Source organism: Notolepis coatsorum (assembly GCF_963971535.1).
Source record: "Notolepis coatsorum genome assembly, chromosome: 2".
Classification (NCBI taxonomy): Eukaryota; Metazoa; Chordata; class Actinopteri; order Aulopiformes; family Paralepididae; genus Notolepis; species Notolepis coatsorum.
The window spans coordinates 130771301-130797003 of record NC_140166.1 but is presented as its reverse complement, the minus strand read 5'-3'; the positions used below and the strand labels follow the sequence as shown (position 1 = coordinate 130797003).

At 45.1% G+C, this 25703-nt stretch overlaps 1 protein-coding gene across 1 annotated transcript in view; it reads right to left on the bottom strand.

Moving 5' to 3' along the window:
- Window positions 1–25703, bottom strand: part of LOC311223524 (E3 ubiquitin-protein ligase HACE1-like) — a 74913-nt gene that overhangs the window by 45604 nt on the left and 3606 nt on the right. The window contains exons 3-7 of the mRNA XM_084308305.1: window positions 23370–23459; window positions 23030–23134; window positions 18760–18835; window positions 16264–16395; window positions 11098–11180 (exon numbers count right to left, since the gene is read on the bottom strand). Of these exons, the coding sequence (XP_084164431.1) occupies window positions 11098–11180; window positions 16264–16395; window positions 18760–18835; window positions 23030–23134; window positions 23370–23459 (486 nt within the window). The remainder of the gene's footprint in view (window positions 1–11097; window positions 11181–16263; window positions 16396–18759; window positions 18836–23029; window positions 23135–23369; window positions 23460–25703) is intronic.

Sequence of the window (25703 nt, the reverse complement as noted above, 5' to 3'; positions counted from 1 at the left end):
AACACTCTGGTGGTTAACCAGCTGGAGATGATGGAGCTCCACGCCGCTTGTCCACTCTGGCTCTAGAAGTGTCTCCCCACCAGTGTTGCGATGCTCATATCAACACTGGTTGCACGCACGCTAATGACGCCACGTGCACGCGCGCTCCCGGTCGTTCCCTCGCAAGGACAGACTAAAAACAGTGCCTAATTGCCTCTACGAATGGAATGTAACACCTGACGACCGGCACTATTGATATTTGATATGCAAAGTAGCCAGGTGGGTACTGCGAGTTGGCGCATCAGTCGAGTGCAGCGCATTCCTGTGTGCACGCGCGTGCACATCCGTGCGTGTGCGTGCACGCGCTTCTGCTCACAAAACTTTGGTTGCACAGAGTGCAACCTCGTCCCATGAGCAACGCATCACTGCTCCCCACTACAAGCTGAGACCGCCCACAATCATTTTACTACACACAACAACAGAAACCCACGGTTCTCAAGACATCGTGAAGCAGCTGTACAGATTTACTTTAAGCAATATCACACGAGAGGGAGTGCTGATATACTGAAGATAATTCAGATTCAGATTCAGATTCAGCTTCGTCATATTCACATACAAAAAAAAAGAGCTAAATTCTTGGGTCTTGCCCCCATGACCTACAGCATGGCAATAAAATACACAATAGAACAATACAATACACAAGAACACAATAAAAACCAGCCTAATAGTGATGTCAGAAAAAGTGACAGTGCTGAGTGTGAATGATATAAAAGTGCAACAGTATAATAAAATCAACGTAAAATACTTTAAAAAATACTTAAAATACTAAATACAATCGTTAAAATCTGAATTATTCATGAGTCTGATAGCAAGTCCTTGAGCCTGCTGGACCTGGCTCTGAGGCTGCGGTAACCGTGTTGATTAAGCATTACATCACACGCAGGAGTGTGTTATACTCATTAGATCACACCTAGGGGTGGTTGTTAGGCCCGACGCGCAGCGGAGGGTCGTTAGACCCCCCTATTCTAATAGTGATCTAGTCCGCGATTTTTCTTTTGTTTCACAATTACATAATCCAACATATCCAATCCAATCCAATCCACTTTATTTATATAGCACATTTAAAACAACAAAGTTGACCAAAGTGCTGTACAAGTCCACAAACATAGGATAAAACATAAGACATAAAAATTTAATAAAAACACATAATAAAACAGTACAATGTGTCACATAAAAAGGCCAATCTCAAAAAACGGTTTAAAAAACAAAAGCCAGAGCAAATAAGTGTGTTTTGAGGCGTGATTTAAACACCTGCAGAGTGGGGGCCTGCCTAACATGCAGTGGCAGCTCATTCCAGAGCTTTGGGGCTGCCACTGCAAAAGCACGGTCCACCCTAAGCTTCAGCCTGGAGTTTGGAACGGCCAAGAGGAGCTGGTCAGAGGACCTGAGGGACCTTAGAGGAACATAGGGTTCCAGCAGGTCTGAGAGGTAACCCGGTGCCAAGCCGTTCAAACATTTAAAAACAAACAGTAAAACCTTAAAATCAATCCTAATATGTGTAACGAACTAACATATTCCAGTTGACTGTATCTTTTTTGGAGGATTCGTTCAAAAGATATTCATACTTCCATTTGTCTATCTATGGCGGACTCATTCAGACTCGTTCAAAAAAAAATTAAAAAAAATCGGTTGTGGGAGGGATCTGGGGTCACGTGGAGTGTGTTATACGAAATAACAACGGCTAACTTGACTGTTTCAGCCAATCAGAATCAAGATATTTGCATGCCATTGTATAATGTTCAGTATAACAGTACGACCTCGAGTGTGATGGTGCTTTTATACAACAGTTCTATAGTCGCCATTCATTAGTTAACAGCAGTGTTGGGCAGCAACACGTTACTCAGGGAAGCCTCTACCAGAGCCGGTGATGGATGTAAACAGGACAACAGAAACTGGGTCTAAGATCAGGGCAAACAACCACCCTGTGAGTGAGAAGGTCTGAAGCAGCTTGTCGCTCTGTATATATCGTTGAGGAGATTATCAGTAAGTAATCAGTCATAGTAGTAACTAATTAATAGGGGTCAGTTTATTGCGTTAATTAGATTAATTAATTACAGAGTAAATAATCGCGTTATGAAAATTAACTCAAAATTTATTAAAAAAGTTATAATTTTTTTTTTTTATCTCATTCATTCCATAAGGACGTAGAATAAACATTTACAAACTTTTTTTTTAAATGGTCCATTTGCATGTTCTTGGTATCTGATTCTAGGGACATCTATGGATCTCAGGGAATGTATTCGCAGTGTCAGAAATACTGTGTCTGGTGTGGCTAAGTGGCACAGTGGGCAAGGCGCTCGCCACTAACGCAGGAGATGCTGGGTTCGACTCGAGCCCAGCTCTCGGCGGTGCTTCCGGCTTGGCTGGTTGTTCATACTAACACAATTGGCAGTATTAGGGGGTGGGAAAGCCGGTGGGTGGGGATCGGACGTTGTGGACAGCGACTCCTACAGGTCGGTTGGTGCGCCTGTACAGCAGAATCAGGAAGTATCGGGGGCAGCGTGAGCCTGCGGGCCATATTTATTTTTTTGGAAAATCAATCAAGTGGGGTGTCTAAAATATGTGTTTTTTTGTGGGGAATTCAAATATGGGATAATTTTTCGGATCGGATAACTCTAACCTACATCGTTTTGGATTTCAAAATGGCCGATTTTACCATTTTTCACGCCTTGGCCATATGTAACAGAGGTACCGCAGTCTATCCACAGTCACGTGGTACAAGTAGTTCGGTGGCTGTGGATGTTAAGCGGTACTGCAAGTAAACTCACTCCCCAGAGGCATCCAAACTGAGCGCTTAGGAGGGATATCCTTTCTTGGCGCAGCGGTTTGTGATGTCGGCCCCGGTGCAGAGAGACCGGGGTTCAACTTCCACTCAGGGCAATCCCTTAACAGGGGTTGAATCGGAATTTGAAACACAACGCAGAGCAATACGAGACCGGTTACAGTGGTGCCGTGACCCGGATGCCCTGGGTGGAGTGAGTTTAGGGGGGTGAGTGTAACAGAGCAATGTGTAACAGCAGTCTATCCAACGCAGAGCAATACGAGACCGGTTACACATACATGGATGCCAACATGAATCTGAACGAAATCCTAACATGCAAGGTGTCTAAATGATGTGTTTCTTAATGGGGAATTCAAATATGAGTTAATTTTTCGGATCAGATAACTCTAACCTACATCATTTTGGATTTCAAAATGGATTTTAAACATACCACATAAACGCAAAAGCGTGCTTACATTGATGAAAAGCAAACAGGTTGATGTGGCTCTTTTAAGTGAAACGCACCTTTTATTGAATGACAATGTAAAGTTGGCGGATAAAATATATCAAAACATAAGCTACTCATCTTTTGGAACTAGATCTCGTGGTGTAGCTATAGTCGTGAAACGAAATCTGAATATAAAATTATTGGACGTATGGTCTGATACAGCCGGCCGAATAACCATTGCTAAAATAGACTACAGTAACAGGAAAATTGCTTTGGTAGCAGCTTATGCCCCTAATCTGTACGACGCTAACTTCTACGATACACTCACTAGAGCAATGCTTGATCTCCCTGAGCATTCATTTATAACTGGAGCGGATTTTAATGCCATATGGGAGCCCTCGATGGATAAATCTAACCCCACCACTTCCAATGAACAGAAACAGACCTCTAATGCATTACAGGCATGGGCCAAGGATACAAGCGTAAATGATCTGTGGCGATTACTCAACCCTACGGCCCGTGAGTACTCTTTTTTCTCAGGTAGACACAAGACATTTTCCAGAATAGATTATGTTTTTGCATCACCTAGACTATTTGATAGCTTTGACGTGGAAATGGGACCTAGTGCACTATCAGATCATAGCTATTTACTCCTAAAGGGCTCATTTAGTAGATTGACATCCCGTGCCCCAAGATGGCGTTTTAACTCAACACTGCTGAAAAACACTGAATTCATTTCACAATTCAAAGATGAACTAAATAAATTCCTGCAGGTTAATGCGGCGTCGGTACTAGACCCCAGAATGTTATGGATGTCGGTAAAGGGTTTTATCAAGGGAAACACTACGGTCTTTGCCTCCAACCTCCGCAAGAAACGACATTCCAAATTGGTAGAGCTGGAAGCGCATCATTCGTCATTGTTCTCCGCTTTACACCGCAACTACTCGTTTCAATTGGAGTCTCGAATTAAAGTGTTAAAAAAAAGGATTAACTCCATCTTAAAACAACATTCTGAATTTCAAGTACGCAGTACAAGACAGCATTATTATTTTCATGGCTCTAAACCGAGTCACCTACTGGCTATGAGGATACGATCCAATGCACAATTTTCTGATATCCCTGCTATTAATGACCAACAAGGACTTGTTACAGACCCCAAAAAAATCAACGAGACTTTTAGAGCGTTTTACTCCAACCTATACAAATCAGAAGTGGATTTTGATCATAATAAAATTGATACATTTCTGGATCAAATTAACCTACCTAAACTTTCAGAGGAAGACGCTAAACAATTAGAAACACCCATCACACTAGAAGAACTTAGAGAGGCTATATCTGAATTGCAAAGTGGTAAGGCTCCTGGATGGGATGGTATCCCACCAGAACTGTACCTCACATGTTGGGATGTAATTGGACCCCTATTACTTGATATGATTTTATACTCAATTAAAGAGGGGAACTTCCCCAGGGACGTCAATATGGCACTCATATCTGTCCTCCTTAAAAAGGACAAAGACCCCAACGAATGCGGTAGATATAGACCCTTAAGCCTCCTCGGAACCAATCTCAAGCTGTATGCTAAGGTACTAGCCATCAGACTTCAAAAGCATATGACATCTTTGGTTCATCCTGATCAGACAGGCTTCATAAGAGGCCGTCTGATCACGGATAATATTAGACGGATACTGCATGTGATAGACGACAGTAAGGATACCGTACCTCCTATAGCTGTATTATCCTTGGATGCGATGAAGGCCTTTGATAGATTAGAATGGTCTTATTTATGGGCAGTACTTGGAAGGATGGGGTTAGGAGATGGATTCATTAATATGATCAAAGTACTATACACAGATCCATTGGCCATGATTATAACAGGTAAATTCACCTCCCCACACTTCCCTGTATCGCGTTCGTCCAGACAGGGTTGTCCTCTTAGTCCCGGACTATTTGCTCTATCCCTAGAGCCTTTAGCACAGTATATAAGACAATCCCAATCCATAGAGCCGATCTCAATTAGGGGCACAAAGCATCATATTAGTTTATATGCGGACGATGTAATATTGTTCATACAGAACCCTACCACCTCAATGCCTCATCAGCTCAAACTAATAGATGATTTTGGTAATCTATCTGGAGATCCCCCCCCTCCTCCCTAGTTCTAGCTAGCTAGCTAGTTCAAGCTAGCGATGCACCACATCAATTATTCTAACAAAAATAATATACAACAAGGTAATTTACATCTAATAATAACTAATATATTAGTTCCTCAGGTTCTTAATAAGAAATGTGCTTACAACACCACAGGAAGAGCAGAAAAGACAGATGGATAAAGATCTAGGACCGAGCAATATCACAGCAAAATCCCAACTGCCATTCCAACTGCAGCGACCCTGGGATTTGGGTCGGTTGGTCAGCCGAGCTGTCACTCTGCCAACCTGGGGCTGACGGCGACGCTATTGGTCACGTGAGCCGGGGGTTGGCAGAGGGGAGGGGGCAGGAGCTGACCTGGAAAGGGTATAAGCGGGTGTGGCACCTAGGGTAAAAGGGTATGGTAAAATCTGCCATTTTGAAATCCAAAATTATGTAGATTAGAGTTATCTTATCCTAAAAATGAACTTGTATTTTTATTCCACATTAACAAACACATAATTTAGACACCTTGCATGTTAGGATTTATTTCAGGTTCATTCTGGCACCTGTGTATGACCAAGGGGTTCAAATGGTAAAATCGGCCATTTTGAAATCCAAAATGATGTAGGTTAGATTTATCCTATCCCAAAAATTAACTCATATTTGAATTCCCCATTAACCCATTCTCTGCCAATCACGTGTTAAGGCGAGTTTCTCCGCCATGCGTTGTCTGCCAATCACGCCGTAAGGCGTGTTTGAGATCAATATTTCATATTTTTGTCATGGTATTCATATTTCACCCACGGAGTCTTGGCTGATGCTGTCTGAGCCATCACAACTCTGCAACGCTTCAATACCGCCACCTGGTGGCCGATCGGCGAGTTGCCAAACCGGAAGTGCCCGTTGGGAGCTCGGTCCGTCCCCTATTTTCGTCCGGCCACTCGTTTATTGTCCCGGGGCTCAATACAGACACCGTCGATATGGATCTTTGCCATAACTCAATAATCAACATGATTTGGACGTGTATTAGTAATATACAAACCGGAAATGGATCGCATCGATCAACATCCCATAATTGGGATCTGTTTGCTCCACTCTCATCGCCCAACGCTACGAGGAGACTGGGGTGAGTTTCAGCGTTTTTCTTTATCATTTTCGATACAAACTGCTCTGATCAATATATCAACCATACTACATAAATCATTTAACGTCGGTCATTGAATTATAAACGACCCCCCCCCCTCCCTCCGTTCACCCACAGATGATCAGTCATGACGTTTAGGACCATGTACAGTTGAAATTTTTAATATAGCATGGATCGGTATCAAACTGCATTTGATAATCTAATATATGCATTTATGCCTATATCTCACGTTCTATGAAATACTGCAGAAAACGATAAAAACATATTTATACTCTAGACAGTATTTTAGTATGAATGTGTGAATGAAAAAGTAAAACGTTCCTACATCCTGAACGATAGATAATTGATGTTGAATGGGCCATAGTAATGTAAATTTAGCAATACAATTTAAAAAGTTATAGCCCTGCAAAGAAGGTGAACATCTCCATAGACAAATAGCGCTGGCAGAGGATGGTTTAGGATGATCAAAGTGGCGGCAGAGAATAGGTTAAGAAACACATAATTTAGACACCTTGCATGTTAGGATTTCCTTCAGATTCATGTTGGCATCCATGTATGGCCAAGCGGTGAAAAATGGTAAAATCGGACATTTTGAAATCGAAAATGATGTAGGTTAGAGTTATCCGATCCGAAAAATAATCCCATATTTGAATTACCCACAAAAAAACACATATTTTAGACACCCCACTCGATTGATTTTCCAAAAAAAATAAAGTATGGCCCGCCCAAGTCCCACGCGTTCCTCCTCGCCACTGAGAGATCGCGCTGTACAGGTGAAAAGATGCAACGGCTGCCTCCTCGTGTACTGGAGGGGACACGTGATGCAAGGCTTCGTCCACATTGCAGCCGACCAGTGGGAGGCATGGTCTAACAACGTTCGAGACAGGGGAGGGAAGAATTGGATCATACGAAATTGGGATGGGAGAAAAATTGAAAATGGGGAGAAAAAAGTAGATAAAAAAAAAAAAAAAAACTATAATAATATAATAATGCAGGACCTGTTGCAGAGGTCTTTATTCGGCATGCAACGACACTCAATGTTTTTTAGCGGTACACACAGCGGTTAGTTTTTAGCACACACACCGGAACACACACGCATGCATTGTCTCTTTAGAATCGCCGATGCGATTCGTCTCTGCGATTAACCCATCCCGTCGTCCTTCCCCCCCAAGGGCAGCCGGGAGCAGACAGGCGTCAACGTGAGCCGCGCCAGGGGACCAATCCAAGTGCTCCTGTCTGTCTTCGTCAAGGACGCCACAGCGTTAGCGATCTGTTGTTGTGCATGTTTTTCCATTGGGTTTATCTTATCGGGGGGGAAACCCTTGCGAGCACGGGGAGAACATGCAAACTCCACACAGAAAGGCCTGGGAGATACCCCACCTGGGTACCTGGCATCATGGAAACCTGGTCCCCAAGCGGGAATCGAACCCTGGACCTTCTTGCTGTGAGGCGACAGTGTTAACCACTACACCACCGTGCCACTACTGTATCTGTTACTAGGCTTGAGTAAATTGTAATGAACCAAATGAGAATATCAATTCAATTAAATTCAAAACACCATGCTAAAATTTACCAGACCTGAAAAATCTAAGCAAATGAATAAAGGGAAGATGATTAAACAGAAGGTTTTGTAGATACAGTACGGAATTCTGCCATCCGGACACATGCAATTTGAAATATGATTATAGAATATAAAATATCAGGCCTAAAATGGTTATGCGATTAAAATGCGATTAATTAGATTAATTCATTACAAATCCTGTAATTAATTAGATAATTTTTTTTAATCGCCTGACAGCACTACTAATTACACTTCCAGAGTAAATTTCCCAGCGCTGGTTAACCGTAATAAGCGATGACAGATTATGATTTGTTTGTTTACTTACCGGTAATAATGTATTTAGCATGTAGCCTAATTAGTGGTTATTAATAGAACCCCAGAGGAGTGAAAAGTCCCAGTGGTATTATAATGAATAACAGCGCTCATGGGACGCCTCTTGTCCAATCAAATGACTTGTTTGGAACTAAAGCTATGTTCACACTGCAGGCCTTAGTGCTCAATTCTCATTTATTGCTCCGATCAGATTTGTTTGTTTGGCTGTTCAAATTATAATTTTTTGTATGTGGCCAATATCAGACTCCAGTGTGAACCGGTCACTGCTACCAAACTGACCCGCATGAGCACATGAACATTAAAGAAGATAGACGTAAAGAAAATTGTGACAAAGGCGCGGCTGGGTGGCGCAGCGGACATTGCACTTGTCACCAACGCAAGAGACACTGGGTTCGAATCCGGCTGTCGGCGTTGCCTCCGGCTTGGGCCGGCCGTCATACTAACTCAATTGGCAGAGTTAGTGGGTGGAAGTCGATGGGTGGTAATCTGGACGTTGTGGACAGAGACTCCTACAGGTCGGTTGGGGGACGCCTGCACAGCAGAGACAGGAAGTGGCGGGGGTAGTGTGAGCATAGATATCTATAGAACACTAGATAGCTTAAGGCGGAGTCACTGAACCGCCGCCATCTTGCCCCAGTCAGCCTTGAGTGAGAGTGAGTGAGCTGCACAGACAAAAATACTCATAACTCGCTGAAATATTGACGGATTTACAAACGGGTTGGTTTGCTATAAACATCAAAGATGTAGTTATGATACTGCATACTAATAATTTTTTCTTTTTTTTTTAAGATGTTTTTTTTACAAACCGCTTGAATCATAGCCACGTTAATAATGCTTGTAATAAACCAAACCGTTTGTAAATCCGTCAATATTTCAGCGAGTTATGAGTATTTTTGTCTGTGCAGCTCACTCACTCTCACTCAAGGCTGACTGGGGTAAGATGGCGGCGGTTCAGTGACGTCGCTCTCCATTGGCCGGCAGCGCGGGTAAGCTATCTAGTGTTCTATATATATCTATGAGTGTGAGCCTCCCACACGTTACACCTCGCCAATGAGAGTCCACGCTGGCAGGTGAAAAGATGTGACAGGCTGCCTCCTCATGTATCGGAGGGGACACGTAATGCAAGGCTTCTATCCTCCCTACAACCGGCCAGTGGGGGGCATATGCGAGCAACGTTCAAGACAGGGGAGGGGAGAATTGGCACAGCGAAATTGGGATGGGAGAAAAATAGAAAAAGAGGAGAAAAAGTGGATACAAAAAAAAGAATTGTGACAAATGTCAATATTCTAGAGTGACGTAAAAGTCGCATGAAAGTCACATGACTGTTCGACTGAGGTCAGATTGCAAAAGAAATCAGACCTGTAGCAGATTTAGGAACCACATATGAAAGTGGCCCAAAATCAGAATTGAAAAGATCAGATTCCATGTGATTTGTCATGGAAAAAAACTGATCCGTCACATAATGAGAAAAATAAATCTGATTTGGGCCACTTCCGTCTGCAGTGTGAACGTAGCCTAAATTTAAATAGTAGTTTCCTCGTTTCAGCGAGTACAAAAGAACATATACTTCACGGCCTCAGAGGACCACGGGTTTCCGCGCTGCCTTCGTAAAATTATTCTGGCTAATCTTGTTTTTTTTCTTGTTTTTTTTCACACCAGAGTCTACGGGAAAAAAACAGTTCCGGAACCAGAGAGGAGGGGGGGGGGGGGAGGGGGGGGGGGGGGAGGGGCGGCGCGGAGCTACGCAGGGTGATAACAGGGAAACGAGGTCAGCGGTGACTCAGTGGGCGCTAAACATCAAAGGTCACATGAGGGAGCGGAGGGGGAAGTACACCGCGATGACTCAGCGACATTCCTGTTCCGCTATGACCGCGTGTGGTGTTGTTGTTGTGGGCCGTGATGTCATTTTCACTTTTCACTCTGTGGAGTCCTGCCGCTTCCTCGGCATGACACTCTACCGGGACCTAAAATGGGAGCTGAACACCATCGCTCTCAATAAAAAGGCCCGGAAGAGGATGTTCTTCCCACGTCAGCTGAGGAAGTTCAGGCTGCCGAGGACCATGATGGTCCAGTTTTACACCGCCATCATCCAGTCCATCCTCACCCTCTCCATCATCACCTGGTTCCCTGCAGCCACGGTCAGAGACAAGGCCAAGCTGCAGCGGGTGATTCGCTCGGCGGAGAGGGTGATCGGCTGCCCCCTTCCCTCCCTCGAGTCCCTACATTCCACCAGGGCCTTGAGGAGGGCGAGGAAGATCATGGCAGACCCCGCCCACCCGGGTCACAACCTCTTCAACATGCTCCCCCACGGCAGGCGGCTACGGCTGCCCAAGACACTAAAGTCCCGCCACAGACTGAGTTTCTTCCCCTCAGCAGCTCGCCTGGTAAACGAGTCAGGTGTCCCCCTGCTCCCCCCCCCTCCATGGCGAGCTGCTAGGGCTGGACTTCTGGACTTGAACTTTGTGTTGCACTGTATCCATGTCCCCAACCACCGCACTTTCACAGTCTTATTGTTGTCTCACTGTTCTGTCCTGTCTTGCACTTTACTTAAAATTATTTATTTACTGTTGTATTGTTCTTAATTGTAAAAAAAAGTATGCACTGTAATGCCAAAACACGTTCCATTTTGTACCTGTATGAAATGGCGAATAAAGTAATCTGAATCTGAATCTGAGTCATACCTGCAGGCGAAGTAGAGGGGTGTGGCGCCGGAGCAGTTGGGCCGGTTGATGTCGGCTCCGCTGTCCAGGAGGCAGAGCACAGTCTGGTGAGAGATCACGTGACCGCGTGAGACGCGGGGAGGAACGAAACAAACACACACCAACGATGTCACAGGAAGAGGAGAGGAACGAGACAAACACACTGATGATGTCACAGGAAGAGGAGAGGAACGAGACAAACACACTGATGATGTCACAGGAAGAGGAGAGGAACGAGACAAACACACTGATGATGATGTCACAGGGAGAGGAGAGGAACGAGACAAACACACTGATGATGTCACAGGGAGAGGAGAGGAACGAGACAAACACACTGATGATGTCACAGGAAGAGGAGAGGAACGAGACAAACACACTGATGATGTCACAGGAAGAGGAGAGGAACGAGACAAACACACCGATGATGATGTCACAGGAGGAGGAGAGGAACGAGACAAACACACCGATGATGATGTCACAGGGAGAGGAGAGGAACGAGACAAACACACTGATGATGTCACAGGAAGAGGAGAGGAACGAGACAAACACACCGATGATGATGTCACAGGAAGAGGAGAGGAACGAGACAAACACACCGATGATGATGTCACAGGGAGAGAGGAGAGGAACGAAACAAACACACCGATGATGTCACAGGGAGAGGAGAGGAACGAGACAAACACACCGATGATGATGTCACAGGGAGAGGAGAGGAACGAGACAAACACACTGATGATGTCACAGGAAGAGGAGAGGAACGAGACAAACACACCGATGATGATGTCACAGGAAGAGGAGAGGAACGAGACAAACACACCGATGATGATGTCACAGGGAGAGGAGAGGAACGAGACAAACACACTGATGATGTCACAGGGAGAGGAGAGGAACGAGACAAACACACCGATGATGATGTCACAGGGAGAGGAGAGGAACGAGACAAACACACCGATGATGATGTCACAGGAAGAGGAGAGGAACGAGACAAACACACTGATGATGTCACAGGAAGAGGAGAGGAACGAGACAAACACACCGATGATGTCACAGGAAGAGGAGAGGAACGAGACAAACACACTGATGATGTCACAGGGGGAGAGGAGCGAGACAAACACACTGATGATGTCACAGGAAGAGGAGAGGAACGAGACAAACACACCGATGATGTCACAGGGAGAGGAGAGGAACGAGACAAACACACCGATGATGTCACAGGGGGAGAGGAGCGAGACAAACACACTGATGATGTCACAGGAAGAGGAGAGGAACGAGACAAACACACTGATGATGTCACAGGGAGAGGAGAGGAACGAGACAAACACACTGATGATGTCACAGGAAGAGGAGAGGAACGAGACAAACACACCGATGATGATGTCACAGGAGGAGGAGAGGAACGAGACAAACACACCGATGATGATGTCACAGGAAGAGGAGGAGTGAGACAAACACACCGATGATGTCACAGGGAGAGGAGAGGAACGAGACAAACACACCGATGATGTCACAGGAAGAGGAGAGGAACGAGACAAACACACCGATGATGATGTCACAGGGAGAGGAGAGGAACGAGACAAACACACTGATGATGTCACAGGGAGAGGAGAGGAACGAGACAAACACACTGATGATGTCACAGGGAGAGGAGAGGAACGAGACAAACACACTGATGATGTCACAGGGAGAGGAGAGGAACGAAAACAAACACACTGATGATGTCACAGGAAGAGGAGAGGAACGAAACAAACACACCGATGATGTCACAGGGAGAGGAGAGGAACGAAACAAACACACCGATGATGATGTCACAGGAAGAGGAGAGGAACGAGACAAACACACTGATGATGTCACAGGAAGAGGAGAGGAACGAGACAAACACACCGATGATGATGTCACAGGGAGAGGAGAGGAACGAGACAAACACACTGATGATGTCACAGGAAGAGGAGAGGAACGAGACAAACACACTGATGATGTAACAGGAAGAGGAGAGGAACGAAACAAACACACTGATGATGTCACAGGAAGAGGAGAGGAACGAGACAAACACACTGATGATGTCACAGGGAGAGGAGAGGAACGAGACAAACACACTGATGATGATGTCACAGGAAGAGGAGAGGAACGAGACAAACACACTGATGATGATGTCACAGGGAGAGGAGAGGAACGAGACAAACACACTGATGATGATGTCACAGGGAGAGGAGAGGAACGAGACAAACACACCGATGATGATGTCACAGGGAGAGGAGAGGAACGAGACAAACACACCGATGATGTCACAGGGAGAGGAGAGGAACGAGACAAACACACCGATGATGATGTCACAGGAAGGGGAGAGGAACGAGACAAACACACTGATGATGTCACAGGAAGAGGAGAGGAACGAGACAAACACACTGATGATGTCACAGGGAGAGGAGAGGAACGAGACAAACACACCGATGATGTCACAGGAAGAGGAGAGGAACGAGACAAACACACTGATGATGATGTCACAGGAGGAGGAGAGGAACGAGACAAACACACTGATGATGATGTCACAGGAAGAGGAGAGGAACGAGACAAACACACCGATGATGATGTCACAGGGAGAGGAGAGGAACGAGACAAACACACCGATGATGTCACAGGAAGAGGAGAGGAACGAGACAAACACACTGATGATGATGTCACAGGAGGAGGAGAGGAACGAGACAAACACACCGATGATGATGTCACAGGGAGAGGAGAGGAACGAGACAAACACACCGATGATGTCACAGGGAGAGGAGAGGAACGAGACAAACACACTGATGATGATGTCACAGGAGGAGGAGAGGAACGAGACAAACACACTGATGATGTCACAGGAAGAGGAGAGGAACGAGACAAACACACTGATGATGTCACAGGGAGAGGAGAGGAACGAGACAAACACACTGATGATGATGTCACAGGGAGAGGAGAGGAACGAGACAAACACACCGATGATGTCACAGGAGGAGGAGAGGAACGAGACAAACACACCGATGATGTCACAGGAAGAGGAGAGGAACGAGACAAACACACTGATGATGTCACAGGAAGAGGAGAGGAACGAAACAAACACACTGATGATGTCACAGGGAGAGGAGAGGAACGAGACAAACACACCGATGATGTCACAGGAAGAGGAGAGGAACGAAACAAACACACTGATGATGTTACAGGGAGAGGAGAGGAACGAGACAAACACACCGATGATGTCACAGGAGGAGGAGAGGAACGAGACAAACACACTGATGATGTCACAGGGAGAGGAGAGGAACGAGACAAACACACTGATGATGTCACAGGGAGAGGAGAGGAACGAGACAAACACACTGATGATGTCACAGGAAGAGGAGAGGAACGAGACAAACACACCGATGATGATGTCACAGGAGGAGGAGAGGAACGAAACAAACACACTGATGATGTCACAGGGAGAGGAGAGGAACGAAACAAACACACTGATGATGTCACAGGGAGAGGAGAGGAACGGCCTAAAAATTGCGGAAATCGACATTAATTTCAAACGAGCTAACCCCCACCCCCCCGCCTCCTCGAGATACTGTTAAATATTCCATCCCACTGTATTGTTATTTTTATTCTAATTAGTGTTCCATGGTCGTACAGCCCTGGTCTATTTTATTTTATAATTCTATTCTATTCTATTGTGCTTCTATTTTAATTTTGTTTATATTCCATTTTATTTCATTCTACCTTTTTATTTTATTCTACCGTAATTGTCTGTACATTAATGTTGCACCAAAAATTACCAAATCAAATTCCTTGTATGTATATAACTACTTCGCAATAAAGACCTTTCCAATTCTTATTCTGAATCTGATACTCTGCCATTAAACTAATTAGAACTCAAGTTCGACACTGTTTGACGAACAATGTTACCTACCCTTAACCCTTAGCAGAGTTGTACCCTTCCTGCTGACCTGCTTTGGATAAAAGCGTCAGCTAAATGACTACATGTAAATGTGAATTAGAATCTGAGGGCTCGCTCTTGTCCCTGTATTCTGACTATTTTCAAACCACTGAGGTTACCCTCATTTACAGCGTCAACGAGCTTACAAAACAAGACATTATAATTTCATACATATAGGCGCAATAAATAAGAATAAACAATAAAGATCAGCTAAGACTGTCGACATGAAGTGGTCGGAGGTCATACTTTTAAATGCAGCAAGAGAAGGAAGAACCTTCAGCTTCAGAGTCAGTCGGAGGGCATTCCAGGTGTTTGAAGCATCAATTATACCTGTAACATCTCTGCATTGTGAACCATCCAGATATGTTGTTGTCGGTTTTGGGAAACAAAGGCACGACTATTAAAGTCCATATGTTTCAAATCCCTGTAATGCTGGATAGCTAACAGCGGATAACAAAACCAGATTGTGTGTACGATGGCGTCACGGACATTTCCTCTCGCTTCAGTTTTAAAAGACAAATACAGAACTACCCCGGGGTAATTATTTGTACTTGTACACGTGTTGAAAGGTAAGCATGGAGGTAAAAGAGGCCGAAAGCCCACTGTCCACAGCTTACCTCACAGTTTACCTCAGTTTAACACACAGTTTATCTCGCAGCCTGCCTCACAGTTTACACCTCACAGCTTACCTCACAGTAACAGAAGAATATGTTAATATTATATATTATAATATATTATAACTTTTTGTTATCAAAATAAAAATAAAATAAAATAAAATAAAAAATCGAACCCTAACCAACCTTACTGTCATGCACTTGTCCTAATGAACTAACCTACACTGTAGCACTCAACACTTTGATGAACATTGTTACTCAGCTGATAGAGTTGTGCCCTTCCTGATGACTTGTCGTACAGAACTTGTAAGTCGCTTTGGATAAAAGCGTCAGCGCTAAATGACTAAAATGTAAACACAGAGGAGTGAAGTCGAAGGGAAAAGCGGGCTTAAGATATATATATATATACACGTCTCCGACACCACACACCCCCCCCCCCCCCCCCCCCCATCCATCCGGGACCAAACAGCCCTCCGATTCTTTCTACACGTCGCTCCCCTCCTTCAGGGACTAACCCGTGTCGTCTATGATGGAATCCCATGTAAATAAAATGAGAGTTGTCAGTATTTCTCTTCCCCGTCAACTCACAGTCTTGTGGCCGTTCTGACAGGCGACGTGGAGGGCGGTCTGCCCCATGGCGTCCTCCACGTCCACGTTGGTCACGTGCTGGACCAGGTCGTGGAGCAGCTCGGTCCTGCCGTTCACAGCCAACCAGTGGATCTAGATCATCAGAATCAGAAAGGTCTTTATTGCACACACTCACTTTAAATAAACACTCACCGTAATAACACCCACTCTACTCACTTTAAACACTTTAACACACTTTATATTTATTAACAAAGAGATTTGCACTACAATTCATACCTCATTGCACCTTACCCTAAGCTGTACCTGATCCCATTGCTGCATTGTACCTCACTGTTACTCTTTTTTTACTCTGTATTGTATATTGTATATATGTATATTGATTGACTGAACACTTTTTGTTTACGTACCCTTGACTTTTTCTATTTTATACTTTTTATCTATTTTATCTAGCGCACTCTCGGGAGCTCATACAGGAAAAAAGCATTTCATGGAAAAGTGGCATGAGGCGACCATGGAAGGTGCCAACCTACACATCGGGAGCAGTTAGGGGTTAAGTGTCTTGCTCGAGGACACTTTGACACGCTGCCTGGGAGGAGAGGGAATGGAACCGGACGACCGCTCTACCTCCTGAGCCACTGCTGCCCCAATAGAATAGAATATAGGAAAGGGCTGTACAATTGTGCAGGATTGTAGTAGGGTATATATACGCTAAATTAGAATAGAAATACAGTGTGATTGTGCAAAGAAAAATAAATGTAGTCCAGGGAGGGTGTGATAATGTAACAAAGGGACGTGGGAAGGAGAGTCAGTATTGTATTGTGACCTGGAAGGTAGTCGGGCTGCGATGAGGCATCTTAACCCACCGTCTGTAGTGTGGCAGTGAAAGGGTTAACCTTCTGTCGTGTGGTTGTGAAAGGGTTAACCCGTTGTCGTGTGGCAGTGAAAGGGTTAACCTTATGTATTGTCGCCGTGAAATGGTTAACCCTTTGGTAGTGTGGTAGTGAAAGGGTTAACAGGAGCTGTCAAATGTCAATAAGACTGGGTCAGACGCAGCTGAGAAATGGACCACAGAATGTTTTCTTTTTTGGTTTTTTTTTTTATGGTATCACTTACCAAAACAAACCTAGGGCCGACTAGGATGACTAGGACCTGCCAGTCTAGTCATAACACAGAAGCAGGGCTTTCCCCAGGATTTACAAACAAGTTGGTGCCGATTCGCAACTGGTCTGGAGGGGGGCTGTGTGCGCCCCCCCGTCCGGGAGGCAAGAAATGTGCAATAAAGAAAGACATTTGCTGTGATTTCCTGCCAACTTAAAAACATAATTTCAATAAGAGAGCAAACAGAAGGGGGACAGACGTATTAGACAACGACACGTCTGTTTCTAGCTTTCACTGCAAAGAAATAAAGACTAATTTAATTTTAACACTTGGTGGCGCTGATGCGACGCTGCACCCATATAGCGTTGTTTAGGGCAGTGTTTCTCAAACTTTTTACACCAAGTACCACCTGAGAACGTAGCTGGCTCTCCAAGTACCACCATATGACCGATGTTAAAATACAGTCTATTCAGCTATGCACAGTTCACGCAGGAGGCAAATGTATTCCTAATACCATTATTTATTGTTAACTTTTGTCAGACACAGCCACAATGTACAAAGGGGTAGCACTAGAACTAGCAAACGCTTCCACACAACTCATACAATGCAAGGGGCATTGAGAACATAATAACTAACATTCTCACATAGCAAGTGAGAAAATTAAGAACAACTGTATTTCAGCAAATGTACTTAATTCTCTCTCTATCTCTCTCTCTCTCTCTTTCACACAGCAAGCAATTGTCCGTCATTCTCTCTCTCACACACTCACACACACACACACACACACACACACACACACACACACACACACACACACACACACACACACAGTTTGACCATCACGTCTTCATTCAAGGACAAGCTTCAAACAGACACAACCCCCCCCCCCCCCCCACATTAATCTGGTGTTATCACTGAGGCTGGAATCACTTCTTAATGACAGATGGACACACACACACAGTTTGACCATCACGTCTTCATTCAAGAACATGCTTCAAACAGACACAACCCCCCCCCCACACATTCATCTGGTGTTATCACTGAGGCTGGAATCACTTTTTAATGACAGATGGACACACACACACACACACACACACACACACACACACACACACACACACACACACGAGAGGAGCAGGGAGCGTCTAGACCCTCTTCGGAGCGCCGGTCAGGCCAATATTTTTTGCTTTTTTGCTTTTTTGTAAATGTTTTCAAGTACCACCAGCAGTACCACCAAGTACCACTAGTGGTACGCGTACCACAGTTTGAGAACCACTGGTTTAGGGTAAGCCCTGAGAGGCAGACAGTCTGCAGAGGGGTGTGTATGATGACAGTCTACAGAGGGTGTGTATGATGACAGTCTACAGAGAAGGTGTGTATGGTGGACAGTCTACTCACGGCAGTCAGCCCCTCGTTGTTACAGATGTTGACATCAGCGTTGTATTCCAGCAGGCGGCCCATGCACTTCTTCTGTCTGGAAGGATTTAAAGATACAGTACATGTTTTAATTCAGTCATACATTGCGTATTGTGGACTGTTAATATCATGAGTAAAAATAAATATATATGTAATACCTGTGCAAATAACATTTTAAACATTTACTACCTTTTAAGGCCTTAAATTGAGAATTAGGAATTTAACTTTTTAATACCCCGCAGATACCCTGATTGTATTATGACTTGGAAGGTACTGGTAGTCAGAGGCACTTATCTGGCTGTGATGAGGCTGTGCTTAGTGCTGTCCATTTCAGGGGCAGCTAGAATGCTTACACAGCAAGCTCTCCCATAGTCATCAGCATCATCATCATCATCATCATCATCATCATCATCATCATCATCATCATCATCATCATCATCAGCATCATCATCATCAGCAGCAGCATCATCATCATCAGCATCATCATCATCATCATCATCATCATCATCATTATCATCATCATCATCATCATCATCATCAGCAGCAGCATCATCATCATCATCATCATCATCATCATCATCATCATCATCATCATCATCATCATCAGTATCATCATCTTTATTATCCTCACCTGACTAAACAAACTTGCAGAGATATAATGAGCTGTACAGGAAAATCACTGTTTTGCTGAGTCTTTAGTCGTCTACATTGTGTGTAGTGTGTGAGTGTGCGTGCACACGTGTTACGTATGTGTGTGTGTTTGTGTGTGTTTGTGTGTGTTCGTCGTTTCCATGTGAATTTCAAAGTCACGCTACCGTCAGCTGCTCTTGACATCGTTTTGAAACCCTATCCCGTATCCCGCTGACGGATATTCCCGTCAACGCAAAGTCATAATCGATCATTGGGGAATTTAGTGGTGTTCGATTTCTGCAGGGACAGGGATTCCTTGTTCACTTCCGGCAATAAGTGGTGAAGCTGCCAGCGGGGAGGTCTGCACTCCGAGAGATACCAGTAAACTGTGATATTTGTTTGTTTATTTTTATTTATTTTTATTTTTACCCAGGGACAGTGCACATTAATGAACATCTTCAGCTTCGGGCGGCTACGTGGCGGCAAGGCGCTCGCCACGAAATCTGGAGACGCTGGGCTTGCCTGTTCGAGCCCAGCGCTCCACATTTGCTTTCAGTTTAGCTGGTCGTCCGTACTAATACACATTGGCCGTATTAGGGGGTGGGAAACTGATGGGTGGGGATCGGGCATTGTGGACAGCGACTCCTACAGGTCGGTTGGTGCGCCTGCGCAGTAGAATCAGGAAGTTTGATTGATTGATTGATTGAAAACTTTATTAACAGATTGCAGAATGGGTACAATACAGTACAGCTCAATACACACAATTGTTAAGGGGATGCAGACCAGAGAAAGACTTTCGTCTTGTTTCCACCAGGGTCCCCCATTTTCAATTCATCAGGACATATATGACATACATGACATACAGATAGTCAGTACTGCTACATCTATACATTTATGACATACCAGATTTGCAAATACAGTACTGTTTGTGATACAGAAGGAGTCAAGAAAAGGGAGTATATACATTTGACGTAGAAACTGTACATTGGAGGAGGTTGGGTGGGGGGGGTTGGGTACACTGGGATATTGACAACCATACTGGGTAATTTACATTGGAGGTGGTTGGGGGGGGGGGGGGGGCACACTGTATAAGCGTCGTTATATACACTGTATAAGTGTCGGGGGCAGCGTGAGCCTCCCACGCGTTACTCCTCGCCACTGAGAGATCGAGCTGCGCAGGTGAAAAGATGCGACTGCTGTTACCTCAAGTACCGGAGGGGACTTGTGCTATGTATGACTTAGTCCACATTGCAGCCGGCTTGTGGGAGGCAAGAAACAGCGTTCGTGACAGGGGAGGGTTGAATTGGATGATACGAAATTGGGATGGGAGAAAATATAGAAAATGGGAGAAAAAAAGTGGATAAAAAAAAAGAACATCTTCAGTTTCCACATCAATGTAAATGTGCCAGATCTTAGCTAATGAGCTAGTTTTCATCTGTAGTCCCTGCCTACCATGCATGTCTTTATGGTGTGGGAGGCAACTGGAGTAGCCAGAGGAAACCCACACGAACACATGGAGGACATGCAAACTCCACACAGAAAGGCCCCCTGCTGGGTTTCGAACCCAGGACCTTCTTGCTGTGAGGCAGCAGTGCTAACTAACCACTGTGCCCCTGCCGCTGCACAGCGGGAAGGATGCAGTCTGTGCTCCGAGTGATACCAGTCAACTGTAATGTCTGCTGCACATCTAGCAGACAGACGTTGCTGGGATTTGAGAGTGTATACTGTGTTCATTTGACTAAGCATCGTTTGACCGTTCAAGAAATCTGTCTTGTCCGGAGCAGCTGGGTAGTGTAGAGGTCGAAGCACTACCACCGCAGAGACCCGGGTTCAATTCCCGGCAGCGGTACCTCCGGTTTGGTCACCCTCTCCCTACCCAACCCCCCCCCCCACCTCCAATGTACAGCCCCACCCCACCTACCCAACCTCCTCCAATGCACAGTTTCTATGTCAAATGTATATACACTATTTTTCTGGATTTTTTTAGTATCACAAACAGTACTGTATTTGAAAATCTGGTATGTCATAAATGTATAGATGTAGCAGTACTGTCTATCTGTATGTTGTGTATGTCATATGATGAATTGAAAATGGGGGACCCTGATGGAAACAAGACGAAAGTCTTTCTCAGGTCTGCATCCTCTTAACAATTGTATGTATTGAGCTGTACTGTACTATACCCATTCTGCAATCTGTTAATAAACTTTTCAATCAATCAATCAATCAATCAATCAAAGGCATGTGATAGTCTACACACTCCCCAGACCAACAGAGGAGGCATGTGGTAGTCTACACCCTCCCAAACCGACAGAGGAGACACGTGGTAGTCTACACCCTCCCAAACCGACAGAGGAGACACGTGGTAGTCTACACCCTCCCAAACCGACAGAAGAGACACGTGGTAGTCTACACCCTCCCAAACCGACAGAAGAGACACGTGGTAGTCTACACCCTCCCAAACCGACAGAAGAGACACGTGGTAGTCTACACCCTCCCAAACCGACAGAAGAGACACGTGGTAGTCTACACCCTCCCAAACCGACAGAAGAGACACGTGGTAGTCTACACCCTCCCAAACCGACAGAGGAGACACGTGGTAGTCTACACCTTCCCAAACCGACAGAAGAGACACGTGGTAGTCTACACCTTCCCAAACCGACAGAAGAGACACGTGGTAGTCTACACCTTCCCAAACCGACAGAAGAGACACGTGGTAGTCTACACCTTCCCAAACCGACAGAAGAGACACGTGGTAGTCTACACCCTCCCCAGACCAACAGAGGAGGCATGTGGTAGTCTACACCCTCCCAAACCGACAGAGGAGATACGTGGTAGTCTACACCCTCCCCAGACCAACAGAGGAGGCATGCAGTAGTCTACACCCTCCCCAGACCAACAGAGGAGGCATGCAGTAGTCTACACCCTCCCCAGACCAACAGAGGAGGCATGCAGTAGTCTACACCCTCCCCAGACCAACAGAGGAGACATGCAGTAGTCTACACCCTCCCCAGACCAACAGAGGAGGCATGCAGTAGTCTACACCCTCCCCAGACCAACAGAGGAGACACACGGTAGTCTATACCCTCCCCAGACCGACATTGGGTAATGCAAGGACCAGGTAGAATTGGCAAAACGACTAAATTGGGGGATGAGAGAAAAGGGTAGAAAGATTTTTCCTTTTTATATATCTTGTCTCCAAAATATGATGGAGGAGGAGGAATAGGTGGAAAGGCACCAAAAAGTGTGGAAAATGCAGGAATGTTCCTTTAAAATAAAGGTGCATTCTACTGTGCTATCAGAGGGTGGCAGAAGACTCATCTAGATTCATCAACCTTCTCAAAGTAGAGAGCGCTGTTCTGAGACCAGTCATATGGAGGTGTATATGGTGTGTATGTACTCCTATCCTTAGGATTGCTGTTCTGAGACCAGTCATATGGAGGTGTATATGGTGTATATGTACTCCTATCCTTAGGATTGCTGTTCTGAGACCAGTCATATGGAGGTGTATATGGTGTATATGTACTCCTATCCTTAGGAGTTTGATAAATTGATAAATAATTTGATAAATACGGGCCCGGAGTGTCGTACGATGTTTCAGCATTTCCGATAATGGGCTTCTTACCCGTTCCGGGCGGCCAGGTGGAGAGGGGTGCAGCCCGAGATGTCCTGGTAGTTTGGGTTGGCTCCTCTCTTCAGCAACAGAACCAGACATTCCACCGACCCACAGCTACAGACATAAAGACACGAGGACATAAAACACAGCGCTCACCGTCAGCCGACGTCAGGATCCAAAGTAGGACGGTTTCGCAAAAAACACATGAAACGATCTCTCTGTCGTGCGGTTTCAAAGAAAGACAGAGAGAGTCAAACGACTTTCTTCCACATATCACAGTTAAATGTGGGTGAGTTACAGAGATGGATGCTAAGAATAGAATGAATAACAAGAGGAGGCGGTGTCTCACTTGGCAGCGATGTGCAGCAGACTCCGCTTCACACGACCGAAGGCGTAGTTGACGTCGAACTTGGAGTTCAGCAGTAGCTCAGACACTGACCTTACGGGGCAAAGAAGGGCAGAACACTGACCTTACGGGGCAAAGAAGGGCAGAACACTGACCTTACGGCGGGCAAAGAAGGGCAGAAATGTCTCCGGAGGCACCGACGTTAATACAAGTTCACACAGCCTCCACCAGGATGTGGCCTAAATTCCGAGCGATGTGGCTGATAAAGAACCCGGGCTTTGAGAGATTGGGACCGCTTCCCGGGTGTGGCACGTTAGTATATCCCAGGAGGAGAAACGCAGAGTCACATTTAACATAATAAAATGTGGGGTATGACGTCTGTGGCGAGTTTTTTTTTTTTTTTTTTTTTTTTTACAAACAATCTGGTCATTCCTTTATCACTGTTTACACTGTTAATTTTTCTCATATTTCCACATTTAGATCAAATGTTATTGCCTATATTTATTTATGTATTCTACTATTGCCCTGCCCATACCTGTACCTCCCCTCCCCCATGCTGCTATGACGCCCACATTTCCCCAAGGGGATCAATAAAGGAATATCTTATCTTATCTTATCTTATCTTACTTCCTACAGTGCGACTGCCAGCCATGGACGACCTCTACACACAGAGGTGCAGAAGGAAAACCCGGAACATTCTCAGAGACCACAGTCACCCCTTCAGTCACAAACTGTTCACTCTGCTACCGTCTGGCAAACGGTACCGGAGCATCCGCACAAGAACCAGCAGGTTCAGGAACAGCTTTTTCCCCACAAGCCACAAGACTCCTGAACAAGGACAAGAACAGGAGATCGCCCTATAAAAAGGTCTTGAACACACACACACACCTCTTCAAAAACCTCTTGAACACACACACACACACACACACACACACACAAAGACACTGCACCTTAACATGCACATACACTTTTGCGTAACACACTTTCTGTAAATAATTGACTATTTTATCTTACCTCATTTTATATTTCATTTTATCTCACTACTACTACTTATTGTGACCATTCTTGTACTCATTGTTGTTTCTTAACCCTTTCACTGCCACACGACAGCCGGTTAACCCTTTCACTGTGACAATACAGAAGGTTAGCCCTTTACTATCACACAACCGACGGCGATGCTCCATCATTAGCATCATTAGCTCCGCATCCGCGGAGCTAATGATGCTAATGATGGAGCATCGCCGTCGGTTGTGTGATAGTAAAGGGTTAACCTTCTGTCGTGTGGCAGTGAAAGGGTTAATTGAGCACTGTTGAGTCCGAGCTCGAAACACAATAATTGCATTACCTGCAATGCCCCTGTATTGTTGTGTATTTGACAAATAAAGAACTTGAACTTGAACCACAGCGAGGGGAAGCGTCATCATAAAGAGTCACCTTGTTCTACTCCCGGCCGTGTGACAACAGTCCGTCACTTAGAGCCGCCCATCAAATGGTAAATGGCTGTATTTATATAGCAGCTTTTATCCAAAGCGCTTTACAATTTGTTCCTCACATTTTATCCATTCACTCACACATTCACACACTGACAGTTAGTTGTACAGTAAATGACCAAGTAAGGCTTTGTCAGTATTCCAATGTACAGTGTAAAATGTGTGTGTGTCCCCTACCCCCCCCCCCCCCCCCCCCCCCCACCTCCAATGTACAGCCCTCACCCAACCCACCCAACCCCACCCCACCCATCCAACCTCCTCCAATGTACAGTTTCTACGTCAAATGTATATACACTCCTTTTCTGGACACTTTTGTATCACAAACAGTACTGTATTTGCAAATCTGATATGTCATAAATGTATAGATGTAGCAGTACTGTCTATCTGTATGTCATGTATGTCATAGATGTTATGATGAATTGAAAATGGGGGACCCTGATGTAAACAAGACGAAAGTCTTTCTCTGGTCTGCATCCCCTTAACAATTGTATGTATTGAGCTGTACTGTACTGTACCCATTCTGCAATCTGTTAATAAAGTTTTCAATCAATCAATCAATCAAACAGCGGAGGCAACCATGCAAGGTGCCAACCAGCTCATCAGGAGCAATTAGGGGTTAAGAGTCTTGCTCAAGGACACTTCGACATGCTGCACCGGGAGGAGTGGGAATCGAAAAACCGAGAACCTCCGGATCATCACCAGACGACTTCTCTACCTCCCCGAGCCACTGTCGCCCGCCCCCATCACTTGCCTAGAAGAATGAAGAAAGACGGGGTATCCTAGTCCGTCGCTATTATGTCATCGACAGGAAGTCACCCCCCGATGACAGAATGTATGAGAATTACTA